This window comes from Zonotrichia leucophrys, chromosome 4 (assembly GCF_028769735.1).
Source record: "Zonotrichia leucophrys gambelii isolate GWCS_2022_RI chromosome 4, RI_Zleu_2.0, whole genome shotgun sequence".
Classification (NCBI taxonomy): Eukaryota; Metazoa; Chordata; class Aves; order Passeriformes; family Passerellidae; genus Zonotrichia; species Zonotrichia leucophrys.
In genome coordinates this window covers 38,563,003-38,576,923 of record NC_088173.1, presented here as the reverse complement: position 1 = coordinate 38,576,923, position 13,921 = coordinate 38,563,003, and the positions used below count along the sequence as shown (strand labels likewise).

The following is a 13,921-nucleotide window of genomic DNA, read 5'->3' as shown; positions in this document are numbered from 1 at the left end:
AGGGGAAGGAAAGGTTCCTCGGCTGTACCACTGTGGGCTTTGCGGGTGAGCCCGGCAAGTGGCGACTGCCGTTCGCCTCGGCACCATCCGACTCCTCCAAGCCGACCAGGGCCGGATCCCAGGGCAGCATCGCGGCGCTACACTCCGCTCGCTGTCCCGGCGCCCGGGCGCGCTCCCCGCCCGCCTCTTCCCCCGCTTCGGCGCCCCCCCGCGCGGCGAATGGTGCGAGCCGCAGGTGTGGCCGGCGGGACAAACCAACGGCGGCCGGGGGGGGATCGGCGCGGCGGGAGGGCGGGACGGGACGGGGCTGGCAGCGGGCGCATCACCGGGAGCGAAGCGGGCGGAGCGGCCGCCGCGGGAGATTGAAGTGCCGGGGCCGCGGCGGGGCGAGGAGCGTGAGGCGTTGCCGCCACTGCCAGCGTCGCCCGTGGGGAGGAGAATAGGAGGAGGGGGCCGGTAAGTGCCATGGGCCGGCGGCAGCGGGAGCGCGGCCCCGGCGGTGCCGGTGCCGGGGGGGCGGGCAGGGCACGGCGGGGCAGCGGCCGCGGCTCCGGGAGGCCGGGGGTCCGGCCCTGCCCGGGTGTCCGTCCCCGGCCTGGCCCGCCGAGCCGCGGGTGGGAGAAGGCGCGTGGCGAACCGGGAAAGGTCGCGCGAGGCGGGGAACGCCGGGCTGCTCTGCCCAAGGTTGCTGGCCCAGGTGTTGGCACAGGCAGGCCCTGACCTGGATCACAAAAGCAATCTTGGTTTAAATATAAAGTTAGCTTTTTTATTTTATTCCCCCCCCCCTGAAAAAATGTTTTCAGCTTGAGTCAGCTTCCTGGGCTGATTCAGGGTAGGGGCAGCGAGAGGAGAAACTCGTGGCTGGAGCTGTTGCACGTGGTGTAAGTGCTGGTCGAAAGTGTTAATAGAGCTGCCGGCTAATTAGAACATCTGTATTAACTCTAATTAGAGCATCTGCAGGAACTCTAGTTGCAACATCTGTAATGACTCTTGAGTTATAATTTGGTCATTCTTATCTTGATGGAGCATTTATTTTAATGCTGAGGTGTTTCAGGTACCTTTGGGTGGGTGCATTTCTCCTTGAGTCTTTGCAAATATGTGTACAGAGTAGATTTCTTCCTCGAGAACTAAACGTCTCTAGAAATTGATTGATTGTTGTATAGCAGCACTTGGAAAAAGCTTGGGGGTCATCATCACTTCATCAGCTTCAGGGGCTGATTGCAGGAAGAGCAGGATTTTAGAGCACTGACAACTAGACGACTTTAATGCTCTAATTTTCTGTGTATTCACTTATCAGAACCACATTTACATCCTGTCACATACTGAATGGCCTGGTATGTATAGGCATTCTTTAGCCTAACAGATGCGATGAAAGGCATTTGCCCTTCCCCTCACCAGCCTATAGAATCACAATGACAAAAGGCTGAAATATATGAGAAGATAGATTTGTTAAATATTCGAGCATAGTACTGCCTCTAAACATGATAAATTGAGTGAGTAAAAAATTGGATATTCCTAAGAAAGTCTGTAACTGGACACCAGTTTGATAGGTTTCAAAAGCATCTTTTCAAATTACTTTTATCTACAGAAGAAGCAGTTCTCACGTGCAGGACTCTGCTACTCTGAGTTCCTTGAGTGAATGTGGTAGCTGAGTCAGTGGCAGCAACTGTTTATAGTTCAGTCTTGCTAGATGATGTTTCCCATCTTCTGGGGAGAAGCTGGAGCTTTCCCTCCAGCCCCTTGCTGGTATTTTTATCCCCTCCCTTGTCTAAAGCATCCATCCCTGTGCTGCCTCACTGTGTCTTGGAGGCTTGGCTGCAGGTAGAGCTTTGCTTTCACTTCTTTCACTTTCTATTCTCCTTGTCTACAGATACAGAGATATCAGGAACTGGCATTTGTTTCTTGTTCCTTGTTTTCTGGCAAACCTGAGCTTCTGTTAGGAAAGATGGTGTGATGCTGCTGGAGCACTAGAACTAGGCTGCCTTGTAACTTGTGTTTATTTAATAAGTTACTTATTATTATTACCTAGGGATCTCAAGTCAACACCCTCCCTAGGCTTACTACTGTCAGCTGAAAGTAAAAATCAGGGTTTCCATTCAAGCTGCCTTACAAGTTCGAAGAGCATCCTTTCTTTGTGCTTTGTACATTTTGTGCATCAGAACCTTCTAAATCCCGTTTGCAATGCCAAGCAAAATTTAATCATGGAATTGTGCTATGAATGTTTGGGCTTCTTACAACTAGGAGTGGCATACAAGAAAAGTAATACATTAAAAGTATTGAATGGCTGTGGCTTTTTAAAATCTCATTTTCAATCAAGCCCTCTTTTACTATCTCTGTTTTATTTTCATCTTCCTTCCTGCAAGTGTTTGGAGTTAAAAAATAATCTTAAAAATCTAATCTGTTGGGGGGAAACCCCAAACCAAACAAAGCCTAACTAAACACACATACCCCACATACTGTGGATTAGATTTCAGACAAAATCATAGAACATGAAGGGGTTGGAATGGGCCTTAAAGATCATCTAGTTCCAACTCCACTTCCCTGTGCAGGGATACCTCCCGCTAGACCAGGATGCCCAAGGCCTTATCCAACCTGGCCTGAACACTCCAGAGATGGGGCATTCACAGCTTCTCAGGGCAGCCTGCTCCAGCGTCTCACCATTCTCATTTCTTCCTAATATCTGACCTAAATTTCCACCCTGTGAGTTTGAACCTGTTATTTCTTGCCCATTGATACACTTCTGAGTCCCTTTTCTGCTTCCTGTTAGGTCTCCTTCAGATACTGGAGGTTTGTTTCCATGCAGCCTTCTCTTCCCCAGGCTTTGTAGGGGAGGTGCCCCAGTCCCATTATCAACTTCGTGGCCTCCTCTGGACTTGCTCCAACAGTTCCGTGTTCTGCTTGTGCTGAGAGCACCAGAGCTGGCCACAATATTCCAGGTGGGGTTTCAGCTAGGGGAATAGAGGAGGAGACAATCCCCCCCCTTGCCCTGCTGCCCACGCTGCTCTGGATCCAGCCCAGGATACATCTGGCTTTGTGGGCTGCGAGCGCGCACTACCGGGTTAATGCTGTTTTTCACCAGCCACCCCCCGGTGCTGGTTTTAGGCTAAGAAGCAATGGAATGATCCTGGCCGGGAGCAAGGCTGACAGCCCGGCCCCGGGCGCTGCGTCCGCCTCCTCCCGCTTCCTCCTCCTCCTCCGGGACTACGGCTCCCAGCAGCGCCCGGGCTGAAAGTGAAAATAAGCGCCAGGTTACGCTCCTGTTTGCGCCCTCCGCCTCTCTCTCCCTCCCTCCCTGGTTCCCTCCCTCCCGGCGGGCCGCACGTGTCCTTCCTTTCCCTTTTGTTTTCCGCCCGCAGGCCGGCTGCGCGCCCGGGACGCGCCCGCTCCCCCCGGCGCCGGGACCCGCCGGAGCTGCCCCCGGCCCTGCGCGGCCGTGACGGAACTGCGAGTCCGGGCTGCGCAGGAAACTTTGCCGATTCTGCCCGCGCTCCCCACATGCGAGTGGACAACGTGAAGCCGGCTGCTGCTCTTCCTGCCGCTCCCGCCGCTGCTCCCGCAGCGCTGCCCCCCGCTCCGGCCGCTGCACCTGCGCCCGGCCCCGGAGCCGCGCCGCGGCCGCTCCTCGCCATGTGGGACTAGGAGGGGTGCGGCGGTCTCCTCGGTGAACATGGATGCGGCGGGCAGGGCCGGCGGAGGGGAGCAGAGCCAGCCCGGCAGCGGCAGGGACGCCCCCGGGGACACGTCCATGGACCGCTACCTGCGATCTCAGGGCTTGTACAGGAAGAAAGTGGCCAAGGATGGCTCCTGCCTTTTCAGGGCTGTGGCCGAACAGGTAACCGGTTACATAAACAAAGCTCCTTCTCACGAAGGCATGGGAAGTGGATCTCATTAGTGGGTGGTAATTAGTGTTAAAACGCAGACAGGTATAGTTTAAGGTTATGCGGTCGTGTGCCGGTGGAAAACGTGAATTTAAAAAATAATTTCCACCTTGCGAGGTGAGAGAAGTTCTGTGTGTTCAGCTGCCTCCTGCCACCAAGAAATCCTTATCTGTTTTTGACCTTCCACCGCCTCCTCAGAGCTTTTTTCAGTGTAAGATCTCAACATCGAAATACAGCTGCTGGGTATGAGATTGTCCAGGAAAAGGAATTTAGAGCTGAAAAGCCACGTTCTTAGTTTTGTTAATTACTTGACTGTAAAATTAGAGAAAGTGAGTAATTTATTTTCTGTTCTTCCTGTTGAATTCCCCTCCCCCATTTCAGTGTTAGTGTTAAAGGAAAAAAGCGACAGCGTCATCTTGTCTTAAGTACAAGCAAACAGCAGTGGGAGCTCTGGTGCTTCTGATTGTGGGAACCCAGATTCCTGTGCTAATTATACACAGATCACTTTTTTAATAAAATTCCTTTCCCCACTGAATTGATAAGTTCAAGCAAGCAAATACTATGTATTGGAAGTGTGTGTTTTTTTTATCTCAAGGGAATAGATATATATACAATATATATTGCTATTCTGACTTTTTCATTAATACATAGAAGTTTCTTTCACACTTCAGTGTTGGATAGAACTTTTTTTCAGCTATTATGTTTTTAACATCCCATTCTTATTATGGAATCATTTAGATTGGAAATGACCTCTAAGAAAGTAAGGTCTTTAATTCAGAGTTATTAAGTGTTTATCTGCAAATTTGGTCTCATTTTTGTACTCTTCATTCAGAAAAACTGAATTTGGAAGTATTTTATTTTCAGGGTCGTTTGTAAGGACTGCAAGAAACGCTGCAACTTAAATTGTCTGGGGCTTCCCTACGTTGCACTGAGATAACTTGTAAAATGTGATGAAAGTAATAGTTTTCCAGTAAAGACATGAATAGGAGGTAGAATGCAGGTGTCATATTTAGGGAACTGAATTCCTGGCTTCCAGAAAAGTGTTTGGCCAACAGGCCTCTTGAAGGGAAGGTAAACATGTGCTGTGAGACTTGCTTGGATTTTTTTTGAATGAATGCATGTTGGTAGGTGGCTTCCTCATCCATTCCTGCTGTAACTTCCTTCAGTTAACTGAAGCCCTTTACAAAGGAGGCAGTTAAAGATTAACAATAAATGCTATTCATTTGCTTCGTAAATCCTCACAAAATTGAAGGTTTGAATTTAGCAAACCTGTGAATTCTGCAGTTATTTATTTTTTTATTAAGTAATTGAGGTTTGACTTGCCTGAAGATGTTGCTGCTGAATGAGTATGCATATTAAATATTCTTAAAAATAAAACTAGAGTATTTCCAAGCCTGTATTTAGGCAGCAGTCATTAATTATTTGTGGCCTGTCATCAAAACCCCTGAGATCCAATGTCACCTTGTTGTCTTGTTCCCTCTGTAGGTGTTGCACTCTCAGTCTCGGCACATTGATGTTAGGATGGCTTGTGTAGACTATCTTCGGAAGAATAGGGAGAAATTTGAAGCAGTAAGTATTTTTGGTTTTTTTGCCAGCATTTAAGAAAAGTTACTTTATCCCTTCCACTTTGGTATATCTGCACTTCCCTATGTTTGTGGCAATATTCATCATAGCTAAATGCCAGTTGGTGTTATTTAAGTTAATTAGCACATATGTGGTAGTAACTCATTTTCATAAGCCTGGAGAGACTTATGTATTCCTTGGTAGTGATGTGGTGTGGGAGAAGTTTTTAATGCTCATGAGGAAAGAGAAGCAAACTTAATCTTCAGTAGTCTATAGTGAAGCTACCATAATTGGGATTTTAGTTTGGTATAATGCCTACTTTAATAAAAGTTGTAAAATGTTCTTGTTGTGCTAATTAATAGCTTTTCCAGTATATAAGGGATTTGACTGATCAGATTAGTGAATTTTTTTTCAGGATCTGCAGTTTATTATGCATTGGCACTGAAGTTTTTTTTCCCCTAAGCATCTGTAACTAAGCTTTTCATCAACCATGGATGTAAAATATTTTGATATTCATTATACTTGGTCGGTGCTGTTGGTGTAACATTACAAATCCCTTTTTTCCCTTCCTTTTAAAAGATCATTAATCAATACCGATGCTTCTGTTTGTATGGGTTCTAGTGTATGTACTGTTACCTGATTTCCAGAACAGACAGAAGGGTAGTGAATATGTGTAAGGATTTGCTACTAGAAGATTATTACTCTATTTTTCTGCTCTAAATTTAGCCAGACCCAAAATACAAAGACTGTTTTAGGTATGCACTGGCACAGGGAGGAGAAAGAAAGCAGGAATAAGGGTGTGTCTTTGTGCTGTAATTTCTGACATAGTACCCTCAGCTCTCATGTGAGTGATCGCATAAATGTGGGAGTTACCAGAAATTAATGATATAAAATACAGCAGATCTCTCTGGGACAATGCTGCTCTGACTTGACTCCTTCTGGTTGTTTCTAACACTCTGATGTCTCTCTTTTTACTTCATTTTTTCACTGCTGACTTTTTAATCCCTTTCTTTCCAGAATTACCCCACTCATTCCAATATCTGCTTCTCTACTTCTGTTCTCTTTTTCCATTGTGTAGTGTTTTGAAATTCCATGCCCTTTTTGACTCTTAAATATGTGTTATTACCCATATTGCCGTTTACCATCACTGCTTTATTAGCCCTAGCTGGTTTCAGTGTAGTTTTAGTATTGTTTTGGTCTTTCTCATCCAAACTCCTGGTCCCAGTGTGCTTTTTTCCCTCTCAGACGTTATCCCCAGGTATGACCTGTCCTCTGTCCATTTTTGCTGTCCTTTTGAAAAGTCTCCTTTTAAAAAGTTTCTTGTGAGAGTAGGTGTTTCATATTTGTTCTCATTTCCCAGTGTTCTTCCTCCCACGGGTACCTTGCTTCAGCTCTGCTGATCTCCTTTGCTGCCTCTGTCTCTCACTCTGCTTTGTGTTTTGTGCCTGAAATATACTAGTTATCTCTCTTTAAAAAACCCAAACAGCATAAACAACAAATGCCTCTTTCCCTAATCTCATGGTTCAGCTGTTTACTTGCTGCCTCCTCAGTAGTTGTGCTCTATTGACATGCTGGTGCTTCCTGGAGTTCCTTTACTCTCTGCCTGTTGTTAAAATTTCAGCCTAAATTTGTGTCTTTCTTTCAACTGATGCTGTTATAACCAAGATTTCAGGAGTGTAGCCACCATCTTCATTTCCATCCTCAGCCTTTCTTGCAGTGTTATCTTGAATTGCTGCTGTTACATTCATTCTCTAACTCTTCAGTTTCCCATGGGAACTTCCTGGTGTCGTCCTTTCTTCCTCTGTGCATTATCTTCATGTCATTTAATTTTGACACAAAAAGTAGCTGCTGTCTGTGATCATATTTGGCTGATCCACCTTTTTTAACTTCACACCTGATTGTTTCTATCTAAATTAAAACTTTGGGCCAGGCTGGTTAGTTCTTCTCACTTCCAAATGCCTAAAGCAGAACTTTTAGTCTCACTGCTCCACTCAGTTCTCCTTACTTTCTTGTTTCTTAATCACTGTGGGTAAAGAGGCCTTCCAGCTTGTAGCTCAGGTTCATTGAGAGATTTCCTTCTTGGTTTGTACCTCTGTGGATCTGAATTTGAGGTAAATCAAGAAGATAGTGACGAAAGAGCAATTTTTAAAAGCAGCATCTCTGTGGCCTGTGTGGCTGAAACACTTTGCAGTTAAGATGTCTCAACTACTGCAGCATCTTTGTGTCTCTGCTCTTGGCAGATGTGAACTTGGCCTCCTCATGTGTGGTGGGGAGTGCAGTTGAAGGATCACTTTCTTGGGCTGGCACTTGAAGTGCAGCCTGATTGTTTGCATCCTTTGCTGAAAGTAAAAGCAGTTTGAGGTGATACAGAACAGAGGAGAAAGTGCTGTATGAGGTGGCTGTACTAGGTCTTACCACTGCTCGTGTACTACAGAAATGGGACTCCTGTCTGGTTGTCCATTGCTGTTTATTTAACAAGATGTTGGAGTTCAAGTCCACAGTTCTCTCTTCAGTGATGCTCTGCATGCCTTAGAAGAATTGCCCATAAGTATCTACATTGCATCATGTCTGCTTTCTTCCAGATTCCCCATTTGAGTTTCTTTTTTGGGGGGTTTTGTTTGGTTTATTTTACAGCTGTGTATGTGGTTATTTTCTGCAAGGCAGACCTGTGTATTTGGCTGTTCATTCCTTCATCTCTACACCCCTTTATATTTACTTTGTGAGGGCAGGGGAGACTTCCATTTGCAGTGGTACATTCCCCTTGGCACAGTGGGTCACAGGTTGGGGATTCCATATGCTGCACTATTAAAAGTCGCTAAATACTGATGGTTGTTTTTTCTTTTTTTTTTTTTTTTTAATGCAGTTCATAGAGGGGCCATTTGAAGATTATTTAAAAAGTTTGGAAAATCCGCAGGTATGTTAGACCTGGTTTATGATAGAATGCAAGTACTTTTGTTGAAGTTGATGGCTAATTGGATTTTTTTCCTCTGAAGTGTTTTTGATTGAACTTAGGTCTTTGAATTACATGAATATATAGTTTTATGTATGTACTCTCTACTGTAAAATGATTTGGGGGGTTGTGTTTTTATGTCTTGCTGAGCAGATTCAATGTTCATATATTTATTTTCAACAATGATTTCTTGCATCTCTTTATCTGCTTATGAGGAGGTATAATTGTGTGTTTGAACTTAATTTTCTTTTGCTTTCAATACAGGAATGGGTTGGACAAGTAGAAATAAGTGCCCTTTCTCTTATGTACAAGTAAGAAAACCTTTCAATATGTTTTGCTGAGATAATTTCTGTTGTTTTGTTAGTAAATCAGTTGGAAAAGCAAAGATAGAATTATGTTATACCATACCGTACTCTGTAAAATTATAAATATATTTGAGAATTGCAGCTGCCAGTAGATTAAATAAAAATAGAAAAGTGAGTTTGCAATAATGCCATGTATCTCACCTGCACAGCCAGATGTGAGTAATCTCATACAGTTATTACTTTGTTAATTTCAATATCCTGGTTTTTCTGTGAAGATTGCTTTTTTTCCTGTTACTCACCAAGGTTTTAGTACTAACCCTGTTGCTCATATGTGAGCTGTACCCATTTCCTATATACTAAATCTTTCTTCACAAAGTAGTGAGAAACAATATGCTGAGTATTTATAACTGCTTTCTAATTATTGTGCAAGTGAGTGAGTAATCCACAGCATCTTCACTGTCTGCTGTTTATAAACTCATTAAAAATTCAGAATTTCAAAATGTTTACTGTAAATTAATGGCTTTGTCTATTGATGAGACAGCTGATAAGAGGAAGGAATCAGACTAGTTAAATATTACCTTTGGGCACTTTGAGTGCTGTGTGTGGGAAACTGTATGGAATTCTGTCTTTGCATTGGTGAGGTGAATGGGCCAGCTCAGAGCTGCGTGTCCTGCGTGGATGGGGGAGGACTGAGCTGAAAGTCAGAGCAAAGCTTGGCTCAAGAGGCTTAGTGAGAAGGGCTGATGGTTACACTGAGCCAGGTTGTGGAGGGATATAACTCAATTTAAGTCAGCAGAACTGGATGCTTAATCAGATCAGAAACTGGATGGTCATGACCTGTTGTATTTCTGGCCATGAGAAATGTATTCTCATAAGCAGGAGCAGTTTATTTTGCAGTCGTGCCACAGCTGATAAATGAATAGAGACAAATCCTGGTTAATAACAGTGGGTTTTAAAAATATCCATTGAAAGCATCAAGAGGGTTTTGTGGCACAGATGCAGCTCTTATCAAGTATTTCACTGCAGAGGTGAGCACACTGGAGTAGTTATTGCTGAGCTTGTTTTGGGAAGACAGGCTTCTATTGAAAAGGCAATTTAGAGTCTCAGGGAAAGCAGGAATAGTGGTGGAGGTAGGGGGAAAGAGCTGCTCCTTCTCCTGTGTGCTGGCAGACTCAAGGGAAGTAAGAATTTCCTGTTCTGTTCCAGTAAGTGACTTTCAGACTTTTCAGGCATAGGCTAGAAATTCAGTACAAATAGGTTTGATTTCCCTTTCACTCCTCAGACCTCTCACAAATATAGGTTGGTTATCTAGTAAATTTGCTTTGCTCCCTGAAGTGGGTGGGTCTTCTTTTCCTTTCAAAATTGCTTTTTTCTGAGTAGTTGTTAATTTATTTTTTAAATTCAGAAACTGTTAATATACTCAGTTATTTTGCATGACTGATAGAATTTTTTGCTTAACAGCCTGTCACCTCCTTCAAATTCTAAGAGAAAATTATGGATGAAAGGGAGAGAGAGAAAATATTTAAGTTTAAAATCACAATAGAGATTAATTATAGCAGAGGAACCACTAGGTGTTTTCTCTGGTTATGTATCTCCTTTGAATTTGACTTCAATGCTCAAATTTTGATTGATACTACTTTTAAAATAAATTCTTCACTGTTATTTTTTTTTCCAGGAAAGATTTCATAATATACCAGGAGCCAAATGCTTCTCCTTCACGTGTAACTGAAAATGGCTTTTCTGATAAGGTGAAAAAAAAAAAAAAATCATGGCTATTGTGACAGGCTGAAGTAAGACTACTTTATAAACAGCAAGTAGTTGTGTGTGACTTTCATTATTCAACACAATGAAAAGTTCTGAGCATTCCGTTTTAGCAGTTTATTTTGTACATGTTTAAGGCAGTTGTGCTGCTAATACATGTAACACTTCTTTTTAAATAGATGGGTTGTGTTTAGGGTGTGGCATATCTTCCTACTAATATAAAATTCTGTAAAAATCAATTTTCAGACACTAATCTCTGTCGTAAATTTTTTTGGGCTTTTGTTCAAATTCTGTTTGGTTTAAAGGACATCCACCAAACATGTTGATTGTTTTATTGACACATTGAGATCCTGAAAGATAACAAAGCACATGGGTGCCTTAAATTGAATTTAAAGGTAGCACTTATGAATAATTGAGATGCCTGAAATATCTGTGTGATTTTTTTAATAGGTATTGCTGTGCTTCTCCAATGGAAACCACTATGATATTGTGTATCCCATAGAGTATGCAGAGAAGGCTGCTCTGTGCCAGTGTAAGTATCAAGCTGTTAGTTAAAAACATCTTTTTACCAAAAATATTGAAGCTATCGTTGTTAGGTTTCAGGAAATGGCTTTGTTTGGAAGTTTATTGTAGTCATTTTCAGTGGCTTGGTTTTCAGTTTGAGTTGTCAGTGACTTATGATTACCATCTGAAATGGTGGAATGAGAACTGATTCAGCTGGTAACTGATTCTGCTCTTCCACTTTCTCCTTCTCTTCCCCAGCTCTGCTGTATGAGTTGCTCTATGAGAAAGTGTTTGATGTGGATGTAAAGAAAATCATGGCAGAACTTAGTGCTGTTGGTGTGGCAGAGGAAAGTAATGGGAGCAGTGAGGTGTCTGCTTCGGATTCGGAAGATGACAACTACAGGTAAATGAAATTGAAAAGTTGCCTGTGAACACACATTAAATGAATTTTCTGAATTTCTGGTGGGTAGCAGAATCCAATAGTCAGGGTTGAAAACATTTAAAATTACTAAGAAAAGAAGCAGGAAGAGGTAGGGTTAGAAGTGTGAAAGAATATAATGTATATCTTCACTTACCTAAGGACAGGCTTCTGGCCTTCCTCTGTTCTTCCTGCAGTCTGGCTTTGAATCTCTTTACATAAATGGATTCTTGCCATTGCAACATGTGCCTCTTCCTGTTTAGAGTAGCAGAATTCCCTGGGAGAACTGTCAGGGTGCCAGTGTCTCTGAGAATGACTTGGCTTACTCTGCAGCTGAGTAGAGTTACAGGAATCTGATCCAACTTGTGTGCCTTCCACATCTGGGGGCTGGAATGCCTGCTTGAGGTGAAGCTGATGGAGACATACAGATAGAGCTTGCTCCATTTTGATCTGCATCATAAAGAAGTGGATTTATATTCTTTTTGCTGGATGCTCTATCAAGCTTTGAGATTTCAACCTGACTCCTTTTGCCCAGTCAGTCCTTCACAGTGCTGTTTGTGCAATCTTACATGTTGGCAGTTTTTCTTCTGTTTAATAAGATCCTTAACTCTGGCTTGTGTGAAATTCCACTGAAACTGCAGAGTTGGTGCTGCATCAGTGGATCACATCCCCTCCTGCTGATTGTCACAGTCCTTCCCTAGGGCTCTGCTGTGTGGCATGTGGCAGCTGAAGTTCTTTGAGCTTTTGGGAGATGGTTTCTCCCACAGGTTGAAAACAACAGAAAGGAAGATAATGGAAATCATCACAAGTTAAAAAAAAAGATCTGGGAAAGGGATTAGCTTATTTTTGTGTTTGGAAAAAAAATACTAGGGAATGTTGCCAATTAAAATACAAAATATTTCTGCCTGAGGAAACAATTATTATAGCTAAATGTCAGCTAATGGAAATCTTTATTCCTTTCTGTTCTTGGAGCTTTCCAAATCCAAATGCAGTAGCCTTACTCTGTATCTTTGGGATTCCTAAGAAAATATCCTGCTAACCTCCTTAGCACCTTTGGAAGTAAGGTCATGTGCTCACTGGAGACTGTGGAACTCAATGTTTTTGATTTAAACCACATGTCCTATAATGCAGGGGCTGGCGTGTGTGTATGTGACTCTTGACCCAGTTAACACAAATTACAGACACTTTGCTGGGTTTATGAAGTCCTAAATCTTTTGCTTATCCTAAAGTTGACTTCAGCATGTTTCATAAGCTAGTTTTCCAGAAGACTCTTTTCATTTTATAAATATAAACTTTTCAATTATGTTGTTATTAAGTGCAATAGTTTTGGGAGAAGTTAATGCTGACAGTTGCCTACAACTGTTGTAGGAAAAATACTTGGAACTTTCTCAGTGGAAAGTTTTTTTTCTGGTGATGTCAGGTGTAGAAAATAAGAGTAAATTAGAATGCCTGATGGAAGTTAACTAACAGAGTAGATTTTGGTTTTGAGGGGTTTTTTAATGTCTACGTTTGCAAGGTTTTCCTCGTGTAGTTGCAAAAATTTTAAGAGGACTTTTGTTTCCCTGGTCTTCCACCCCTTGCTATTTTTTTTACCCTAAGTGACAGCAAAGCACACATAAGATAGACTTCCTAAAATTTGTACTTAAACCCAAAATCTTACTTCTTTATCAAAGAAAGCTACAGTTTCTGTTTTAGACAGCTTTTTCACTTCAAGAGATGAAGATATTCTGTGATAGGCTTATTGTCAGGAAAATATATAGAGAATGGTGGTGTCACTTTTTTTATCCTCTTTAGATGTGTCTTACCTGATTTTCAGGGCTTAGTAATGCTGTAATTCATTATGAAAACATAACTTGCCTCTGTCCTATTACAGAAGTAAAGCTACAACAGTTAGTGATATGAATGGAATGAAGTCTCTTTCTGGCAACAAGGTATTTATCCATTGAGATTTATTTTCTTGCCAGTAACTCGTACTTAGCTATATTTTTGGTATTTAATGTTCATGAGAGACTCTTGAGTTAATAGCTTTCCTAACATGTAATATCCTAAAAATTGTCTGTTTCTTTGGAAAGTAATGGGTATTTTTGATGTGCTCAGAGGTGGGTAAGTGTCCTTTTTAGTGCTGCTTAGTTCTTAGATTTGTTCTGGTATGGTTAAAAGAACACAGTTTAGTTCTTTTTTTCAAAGCTCTTTATACTCTATATGTTTTCAGCATTTCTGTGTGTCAGCACAAGGCTTGAGCACTGTGATTGAAACATGCCAAGCTGGATATGTCTGTGTAGTTGACCTTTTAGCACTTTGTTCTGTTCCATGCAGCACCTTGAGAGCAATGGGAGTCCCACCTCGCTGGTGTTGCCTAAAAAGGTTCTGAAATCACTTGATCCCTTGGTTTACAGAAACATTGAATACGATGTTTGGCTCCGATCCAGATGGGGTGAGTAACAGAATACTTCAAAGCTGCAGCTTTTGCAGCTGTGGAAGTGAAGCCCTCCTGAAGAACTGATGCAAGTGGCACTTTGGGTTTTTGGTTTGGTTTTCCTCA

At 42.6% G+C, this 13,921-nt stretch overlaps 1 protein-coding gene across 10 annotated transcripts in view; it reads left to right on the top strand.

Annotated features, from left to right (window-relative positions):
- Positions 1–286: 286 nt before the first annotated feature.
- The window catches only part of OTUD4 (OTU deubiquitinase 4), a 28,755-nt gene continuing 15,120 nt past the window's right edge, over positions 287–13,921 (top strand). For 6 of the 10 annotated variants that reach the window (XM_064711203.1, XM_064711202.1, XM_064711204.1 and 3 more), the window contains exons 1-10: positions 296–456; positions 3,357–3,832; positions 5,364–5,447; positions 8,305–8,355; positions 8,656–8,702; positions 10,372–10,444; positions 10,908–10,989; positions 11,220–11,364; positions 13,253–13,310; positions 13,696–13,813. In XM_064711203.1, the coding sequence (XP_064567273.1) occupies positions 3,668–3,832; positions 5,364–5,447; positions 8,305–8,355; positions 8,656–8,702; positions 10,372–10,444; positions 10,908–10,989; positions 11,220–11,364; positions 13,253–13,310; positions 13,696–13,813 (823 nt within the window). In that variant the 5' untranslated portion in view covers positions 296–456; positions 3,357–3,667. Of the gene's footprint in view, positions 457–2,932; positions 3,833–5,363; positions 5,448–8,304; positions 8,356–8,655; positions 8,703–10,371; positions 10,445–10,907; positions 10,990–11,219; positions 11,369–13,252; positions 13,311–13,695; positions 13,814–13,921 lie in introns of those variants that run through there. The other 4 variants (XM_064711205.1, XM_064711206.1, XM_064711198.1 and 1 more) reach the window with 3 other exon arrangements.